Source organism: Neovison vison, chromosome 4, assembly GCF_020171115.1.
Source record: "Neovison vison isolate M4711 chromosome 4, ASM_NN_V1, whole genome shotgun sequence".
In the NCBI taxonomy this organism is placed as follows: Eukaryota; Metazoa; Chordata; class Mammalia; order Carnivora; family Mustelidae; genus Neogale; species Neogale vison.
In genome coordinates, this window is record NC_058094.1 from 136,817,232 (window position 1) to 136,826,289 (window position 9,058).

The 9,058-nt window shown below is 61.2% G+C and overlaps 1 protein-coding gene across 1 annotated transcript; it reads left to right on the forward strand.

Annotated features, from left to right (window-relative positions):
* The first annotated feature begins 2,282 nt into the window (after positions 1-2,282).
* Positions 2,283-7,670, forward strand: IGFBP3 (insulin like growth factor binding protein 3). The gene is made up of 4 exons (XM_044245716.1): positions 2,283-2,795; positions 5,787-6,013; positions 6,330-6,449; positions 7,109-7,670. Exons 1-4 carry the CDS (start codon positions 2,387-2,389, stop codon positions 7,232-7,234), a joined length of 882 nt encoding a protein of 293 aa, XP_044101651.1. The 5' UTR covers positions 2,283-2,386; the 3' UTR covers positions 7,235-7,670.
* Positions 7,671-9,058: the final 1,388 nt, after the last annotated feature.

Below are 9,058 nucleotides of genomic sequence, written 5' to 3' on the forward strand. Positions count from 1 at the left end.
GGAAGGTCCTCCAGGGCCTGAGCAGAAGGGAGGCCAGGAGGCTGATGTCATATGGGGACAGGTGCCTGTGAGCAGCGGCAGTGGGCTCAAAAAAAGCAGAGTCTCCTATCATCTGCTTAGGACGACAGGCTGATCCCAGCGGTCACTAAGCATAACCAGGCCAGCTGAATTTTGTTACAGAGAGGGATCTACTCTGCGCTGTTCTTTCGTGAAATAAAATTGAATTACTGAAACGTAATTCTCCGCATGTCGCTGCCCACTGCCGCAGACCCACCCGTCTGGTACGGTCCTGACTGTTGCTGAGGCTCACGGCGGCGGAGGCGGGTGTGCCGCGGAAGCGGCGCCCGGCTCTCCCGCGCCCTCTAGGGGCCCCGCGCTGCACCCGCGCCTGCTCCCCCGCCGCAGCCGGAGAAGGACCCAGGTGTTCCCGGCCTCCACTAGGGATGACGACGCAGCGAATGTGTCACGGTGTGTCTCCCCTACGACGCTGTCCTAAACACAAAGGCCGACCTCAGGGACCTTTGCACAACCGGCTCCAGTCTCAGAATCGAGGTCTCCGTGGATGGTGAAGGAGAATGTGCAACCTCTCAGGGCATTTTCTGCTTCCCCTGATTTTCCAGAGCAATCGGCGGCCAAAGCAGCTGACACGCAGCTACAAGGAGGGATGCACGGGAGGGGGCAGCCAGGAGGTCGTGCACAGTGTAGGGTAAACGGGGCGGGTCTCCAGAGCCTGCGCGTCGGACCTAGGGAACAGGCAAGCATGCCTCTGCCTTGCGGGGAACGCAAGCCGCTGGGTGTCTCTCACCTCCCTTCCTTGGAGAGCCTGAAGTAAGACTCGTTTCTCTGCTGTCTGTGTATCTGCTGTAAGCAAACCGGTCTTCCCATTCTAAGGGAGGGCACGCACGCACATCTACCTCTGCACGCGCCTACACGCAGCGAGGGCTGACGAGGGTGCACGCTAGCTTCACCCACAGCTGCGCAGGCAGGGCAAGGGCCCAGGGGTAGGGGAGAGCGCGAGGGGGTCCCGAGGTGCGGTTTCTACTGCAAATTGCACAGTGATCCTCCAAGACACCTGTCCACTTCCTAGGGCAAGACTTTCTTTCCAGCAGCGTCTGGGAAAGTGCCCTCGCGCGGGCGTCTCTCGGGCTCGCAAAGCTGAGCCACAGGCTCCCGGCGGGAGAGCCTTGCGCAGGGCAGGGCGCAATTCAATCCTGGACCGCCGGCGCCCTCTGTTGGTCACCTCGGGGAGGGGCGCGCGGACACCTTCACAAACACCGCGCGGGAGCGCGACCTCAGGGCTCACCGCCGAGCACAGACAGGCGAGAATCCCAAACAATCCCCACGTCGACGCACAGGAGAGCACCCAGTACAGGGATGCACGGTGGCCTGGGGAAATGACAGTAAAAATGATCTGTTGCACGGACTATTTGGTTATTAATGACACCTCGGCCGAGCTCGCTTTACTGCATCGTTTTGTTGGGGCGTCAACTCCGCCTGAAAACACAATCTGGGAACATGACTGGGACAGGAACCGTAGTGATGTACGCGATCCGACAGGCCTGCTAAGGACCCACTCGGGTCGGCCCCCTCTGCCGGCGGGGGACTTTGGGTGAAATGCCCAGGGTGTCTTCACAGCTGTGCGAAGCGAACCTGAAAAGCGCGAAGACCACGTGCGCACCTGCAGGTGCGCCTTTGGACGTCCCGGGGGAGGTGGGGGAGGGGGCGCGGACGGCCCCGCGGGGGCAGAGGAAACCAGACACCTCGATGCGAATCAGGCATTCCCACTCAGAAACGTCCCACGACCTCCCGGACCCGAGGACTCCCATTCTGGAAAGCTTCGCAAAGTACAGTCGGCGAGGAGCGGAGCACGCCCGTCTCGCCGACACCAGCCCTCCGCGGGGCGACCTCCCCCGGGCCCGCAGGGAGAAGGGCGGCGGTGGCGGCGGCGGACTGGCGGGGGGCGCGAGGAACGCCGGGGTGCCTGGAGGCGCCGGGAACCGCGGGGTGGCGGGGCCGCCCAGTTGCCCGGGACTGCGGGGTGGCGAAGGGGCCGGAGCGCGCGCGTCGAGCAGGTGCCTGGGCGCCCGCGCGCGCTGCGCGTCCCTGCCCCCAGCCCAGTGGCCCCGGGTGCGGCGGGAGCCCCGAGCCTCGTGCGCGCCGGCCCGCCCCCTCCCCCCCCACCCCGCGCGCCGTTCCGGGGCGTGTCCTCGGCCACCCGGCTTCTATATAGCGGCCGGCGCGCTCGGGCCGCCCAGATGCGAGAACGGCGGCGCCGCGCACAGTCCTGCTCGCTGCCTTCGGCCGTCCCGCAGCTTCGCGCCGCGCGCCTCCTTCCGACCCCCGCGCGCCCCGGCCGACCGAACAGCGGGCCCCCGCGGTGGGCGCCATGCAGCGGGCGCGCCCCGCGCTCTGGGCCGCGGCGCTGACCGCGCTGGCGCTACTCCGCGGGCCGCCGGCCGCACGGGCCGGCGCGGGCTCGGCGGGCGCGGGCCCCGTGGTGCGTTGCGAGCCGTGCGACGCGCGCGCTCTGGCGCAGTGCGCGCCGCCGCCCGCCGCGTCCGCGTGCTCCGAGCTGGTGAGGGAGCCGGGTTGCGGCTGCTGCCTGACGTGCGCGCTGCGCGAGGGCCAGCCGTGCGGCGTCTACACCGAGCGCTGCGGTGCCGGCCTCCGCTGCCAGCCGCCGCCCGGTGAGCCGCGCCCGCTGCAGGCGCTTCTGGACGGCCGCGGGCTCTGCGCCAATGCCAGCGCCGCCGGCCGCCTGCGCGCCTACCTGCTGCCAGCGCCGTCCGCGCCAGGTGAGGCGGCCAGCCCCGGGCAGGGGCTGGGGCGACGCCACTGCGGGGACCACCTCTCGCCCCGCCGCTGGTGCCGTAGGCGCGGAAACCGGGGCCCCGAGAGCGAGGGCGCTCGCCCGCGGCACGGCGTGCAGCCGGCCCACTGCGGAGTGCTGGCTTACTACGAAGCGCTTTCGGCAAAACTGAGCGCTGGCTAATTACGAAGCGCTTTCGGCAAAACTGGGTCCAGGGTTTTCCGGGCAGGGAGGGAGGACACGAGGTTGTCACGACCGATCCCATACCGGGGAGCCTTCCCCCGATCTTGGCGCGGGCTCAGCGCGGGAACGTGGGCACGGAGCGTGCGGCCCACCTCGGGAACGCGGCTTCCGTGTCTCGCAGACTGGGAGCGAGCGCGTCTACGCCGAGGATGCGGAGGGAGCTGGGGAAGCTGGGAGGCGGTGCGGCCGGATTCGGACTGGAGAAGGTGGTTAGGCACGTTGTAGGAGATGGTTGCAGTATAAAAATGCCAACACTTGCACAGACCTAGTTTGCGAAGCAGTGACACGCCTCGGGGTGCGCCAGAAACAGTAGGGTGGGAATCGGGTATTGGCATTTTTTGCATTTGGGCAACCTGACTTTCGGAAGGAAGTGACTACCCCAAGGTCCCCCAGAGGCAGGGAGGAACGTGGGGGCTGAACTCGGTTTGCCAAGTCCTGCATCGTCCCCCTGGCGCATCACGTCCGCCCTGGTGCCTGGATGTCCCCAGACATAAGCCAGGTGTAAGGGCTTCAGGGAGCGCGGACTCCCAAGATTTTGGGGATGGTGAAGGGAGGTTGCGTAAACCTCAGGACTGTTTGCCACTTAATCCGAGGTGGAAGGGATGAGGTCCCGTTCCTGGGAGCCTCCAGAGGACAGAGGCTCACGTTTGGCAGAGTTACGCCACTGGCTGGGCCACTGTCAGCCGCGTGGCTCCGTGAAGGACATCATGCTGATCCCTGAGAAAGCAGCCTAAATGGAGTCCGCAGCTGTTGCTGCAGATCTCCAGCAGGCTTGGCCAGCCTCCCTGGGTTCTGGGAGTCTGGCTCCTGCAGAGCTGGAGGCCCCAAGAATTCTGCCCTGGCCTCCCAAGGCACCAGGCTGGACAGTTAGTGGGCAGGCCCCCAACCTGGCCTGGCCGGAGGGAAGTCCTTTAGTCATTTCGGGTTCTGCATATTTCCTCTCCCGGCTGAGGCTCTGTCTCTGCTAGGCAGGGCTGGCTCTGGATCCCAGAGAAACACACATCCCAGGATTGGTGGGAAGGCAAAATTCCCGTTGCCTAAAACATGCAGTGTTTTATCACAGTGGATTTTAAATTCCTAGGTGCGTTTGTCCCTGAGCAGTTAACGTCATTTGCCCTGTGCACTTTGTTTCTAGTGTGTTTTCTGGGTATTGAAAAGTGATATTAGAAGTTCATAGGACACGGCTCGCGTTAGTGAGCCGGGAATGGTGCTTTTTAGCTAAATAGCTACACAGTTTGGGTTGATGTGTTTTATTGTAATGTGATTAGAAGACCTAAGGTTTTATGAGACGTAAAATCCGTGAGTGTGGGGAGGTACATTTAAATGGCAGTCAGAAGTTAAGATTATCTGTTGCTTAAATGCAGAGGTTTTGTGTTTCTGCTGAAGTCAGCAGGCATTAGAAAGAAAACCCGGGCGGTTTAAGAAATTACTCAGTTCTTGGAAAAGAAATGCAAATATGTTTATTTACATATTTTTAGCATCTCCTTTGTCCCCAGTACTTCCCTGAAAAGGGAGGAAAAAAACCCTAAGGTTAAAGGACATTGAAACCAAATTCTACCAATTAAGAACTGACGGTATCTGGCGGTATCTGGCGCTGGGCTAATCCGGGCTGGCCCAGACGCCTGACGCCTTGGGAGCTCAACCGCCCCTCCGCCTCCAGGGACTGTCTTTTCCCAGGTGAGGAAGTGGAGTCCCAGGGAGGAGAGGGTGTCTGCCCAGCCCCTGGTGAGCGCACTTTCGCTGGGCGCGTCCTGGTAAGAGCCTGTCCTTCAGCCAGCCTCCAGAGCATTCTCAAGGAGATACTGCACCCGTCCCCTAGAGCCAGAGGTCTCGGCCAGCTTCCCTGGGGCTGGGGCGGGGCCCGAGGAGGGCGTTCAGCACCCCCAGGTGTGGCAGTTTCACGAGCCGCAGCCTTTCCCCATAGCTGGTCAGCCCCACCTGTAGTCTTGCACAGGAAACCCCCGTGATGAACACCAGGGTCAGGGCCTTGTCTTTGGCACGCTGGTCGCACAGCAGTGTCTGGGGGCGGCGGCAGGGGGGGCTCTCAAGGACTGGAGGACTCGGGCACGCACAGAGTCTGTGCAGCTCGGGGGGTGTTCCAGCCCATGAGTGGACAGGGAGTTAGAGATAGGACATCTAGACCCGTCACACGCCACCCTACACGCCCAGAGCTAGGGGACCTGCAGCCACGCTTGGAGAGGAGTGAGGTTTCCGGGCCAGTCTGCCTGATGGCACCGGACAGCGCCGGTATCAGAATCCCTGCAGGGCTCGTGGACCGCCCGCCCCAGGTGGCCATCCCCACCTGGCGCCTCTGACTCAGCAGGTAGGGCAGAGGTGTGCTGGTCCCCAGTGCCAGGAGGCTGCACTTGGGGTGGCCTGCCGGTCATAAATCCTGGGCACCATTGCGCCTCAGGCGTGCCCCCTGCCGGCGGAGGGCGCCAGGCGCGGCCAGATCCGCAGTGAGAACCCTTCCCTGCCCATCCCCCACCATCACCTCGACTCTGAAAGCACACATCAGATTTCATTCTAGAAAGCGGGTTTTTCCTGGGGCAGAGTCGCAGCCCTGCTCTGCTGGTACCGTGGGACAGTACTTTATGCCGGTGTTTTTTAGGTATTTGGAATTGCTAGACGACATTTCCATCCAGCGGGGTCTTGGTCGCCAGGGTAGATTTTGAAAAGACCGTTGGTAACCGCGGATGGCCATCACACCCGTGTGTCCCTTGCACTTTCCAAGGAAACAGCAGTGAGTCGGAGGAAGACCACAGCGCAGGAAGCGTGCAGGGCCAGGCTGTCCCCAGCACTCACCGGGTGCCCGATGCCAGGCTCCAGCCCCTGCACACCAAGATAGACGTCATCAAGAAAGGGCACGCCAAGGACAGCCAGCGCTACAAGGTGGACTACGAGTCCCAGAGCACCGACACCCAGAACTTCTCCTCCGAGTCCAAGCGGGAGACGGAATACGTGAGCCTTCTCCTCTTGGGGGCAGTGGGCTGAGTGTGGAGGGACCCTTCCCACTGTGGGATCTCATGGGCCTCCAGGTGGAAGGACGTGGGCAGGGGCGCCCTGAGACCGGCAGTGTCCTGTTCGCCTGGTCTCTCGGTGCCCTGGCCTGTGGCGACTCTCTCCCGGGTCCTGGGCCTTGCTCTGGGGACCTCATGGGAGACGGGGAGCCAGGGTTGGTGTCATGGTGGGGATAGCCCAGCAGGTCCCTCCACGGATGCATGGGACTCTCTGAGGCCGCGCGCTCCCGAGTAACCGTGGCTCCCCCGCACCGCAGGGGCCGTGCCGCCGGGAGGTGGAAGACACGCTAAACCGACTCAAGTTCTTGGACATGCTTAGCCCCAGGGGCATCCACATCCCTAACTGTGACCGGAAGGGCTTCTACAAGAAGAAGCAGGTAAGTGGCAACCTCACAAGGTTCCCTCCCCTGCTCCCTCCATCCACACCTCCCCTGACCCGCAGAGCCACCAAGCACCACCCCCAGAGGTCCCTGGCCTAACTAAAGGGTCAGAAAGCTTCCCCAAGATCCCCTGTTGGCCCTCCCTCGCCCATCCTTCCCGGGAGTTGTAGCACGACTGGGGTAGGGCAGGGTAAGCGTGTCTCTAAACACGAACCACCCTGTGACGGCAGCACCTACAGTTCCTGCCACAGTAGCTGCAGAATGAGTGAGGCCACGGGCCTCCTGGTGTCTGTCAAGCCTCTCGGCCATCAGCCATTAGACAGCAGCATGTCTGCTGCCGGCGTGTCCCCATCGGTTTCTTGCTCAGCAGAGCCCATCTCTGCTGAGAGATGCTAAGAGCCCATCTGTGTGGCTCCACAGGCGCCCTGAGACAGGTGCACCAGACAGGGGGACCCTCTCACCCCCTCAGGCTGCTGGTATGCCTGCAGGGCGATGGGGGCCAATGTCGACCTGAGACCTGAGGGGTGCAGAACCACCCAGCCCTGCTTCTCTAGAGCACCCCCTCCCCCACATGCATGGCCTCCCTGAGGGCCTGCTGCACCCTTGGCCCTGGGTGCCCGGCCCTTGGCCCGGGTTCACTGTGTGCTCCCCCGCAGTGCCGCCCTTCCAAGGGCAGGAAGCGAGGCTTCTGCTGGTGCGTGGACAAGTACGGGCAGCCGCTTCCTGGCTTCGACGCCCGGGGGAAAGGCGACATTCACTGCTACAGCATGGACAGCAAGTAGACGCTGCTCACCACGTGCACCGGGGGGCGCTGGGCCCCGGGGCCGCAGCGGCGTGTCTGGGGAAGCGGGAACAGACCCCGCAGGAGGGTGCAAGGGGCCCCCCGACCCACCTGCGGCAAGCAGCCCCGGGGAAACAGGGCCTGGGGTCAGGTTGTCTCAGAGGCACTTGGAGTCCCTTGGAAGACCTTGGACTTGGACCTGGACCTGTGCATGGTCACACCCATGCACACAGGGAAGTCCGACAGCCAGCCTTCCCGGCGCGGCTGCCGCCAACTTGTCCTCACCGGCAGACTGTTGGAAACCACAAGGACTTGTGAAAGGAATGTGCTTCCCACTCACAAGTGTGGCTGGTTTTTCTCTGTAAAACGTAACAGATATTTTGATAGTCTGTGATTGATACCATTGTAATAAAGTTTATTTTCACTTAACACAAAAATGAGATTTTAAATGAGATTTATGATGTTGAAGAGTTGCTGTGGTGTTCGGTACTTCTTTGCCTGCCCAAAAACGGGAGAGCCGTTGGGGAAAACAGAATAAAGGTGTTTCATCTCTAGACAAATCTAAGTAAACAGAAGAAAATTTTTGTAAAGATTTTATCTGTTTGTTTGACAGAGGGAGAGACCACAAGCAGGGGGCGCCGGAGAGGGAGAAGCAGGCTCCCCGCTGAGCAGGGTGCGATCCCAGGACTCTGGGATCATGACCTGAGCCGAAGGCAGACGCTTAACCCACTGAGCCACCCAGGTGCCCCAAAATTTTCATTTTTAGCTACAATATTTCCCCACAAGCTGGGAAGAAAGAATTCAAGGTTCTGGGTGGCACTTGGGGACGTGGCCTCTGCCTGTGTCTCGTCTCTGGCAGGTGCTCCTTGGAAACAGTGTAAGGTGAGTCCCCGTACCCCGCAGCCGGAGTCTCAAGCCAAGGGTCCCCCAGGGTCCCTGGGCAGTTAAGCCTTTCAAGGTGGAGGCATTATTTCAATATATTCCTTTTTCTGTTTGTCCACCATAACGTGGAGCTCAGAAACGCCATACTTTGCACACCAAAAACCAAAAGGTCAGGCTCACCATCTCGCCACAGCCTTGGTTTATAATTTCCATGGCAAACTGATTGCTCTCAACCAAAGTTTAGAGACAGATGTCTGCAGCGCCTAGGGTTCTTCTAGAGTGTGCACTGGAGCATCTGACCCTTGGCTGGGTTTTTCTTTTTCCTCCAAACATTTTCCAGCGCTGCGGCTGGCTGGCCCGTGGCCCTGAGCGCGCCCACGTGTGTGCCCACACAGCCCACTTCAGACCCAGGCGGTGTTGGTTCTGTAGAGAGCATGCCTCATCCCCACCCGGTAAACGAGCACAGGCCTGGGGACAACAGAGCCCCGCACCCTGGTGTCTGACATCCCCATGCATCTGCCCTGTGGTTTACTTCCAGAGGCGGGTGGGGTGTGGTGGGGAACAGCAGGACTCCGACCATCTCAGAGGCCGTGGAGTTAGAGCAGGGTTTTCTGGTGACCACAGACAGAAGCATTTTTCCATTCCGCAATTCAAGTACGAGTTTTGTTTTTTTGTCTCGCTCATCACCTCCTCAGCATGATAATAAAAGTAAAAATAGTTTCATCACCCAGCAAAGAGGGACAGCTTGTCAGGGACGCTGGAGGCATCTGGAGAACCCTGGGCCCGCCACACTCGGACCCCCCTCTTCTGTTTCTAAGTCACACGCACGTGCAGAGACCACACATTCTCTGGATGTGACACCCTCATATCCGTCCTAGGCCGGATGCACTAGGATGTGTGTCATAATCCTGGACAAGATGCGAGCTGCGCCAGAGAAGCGAAG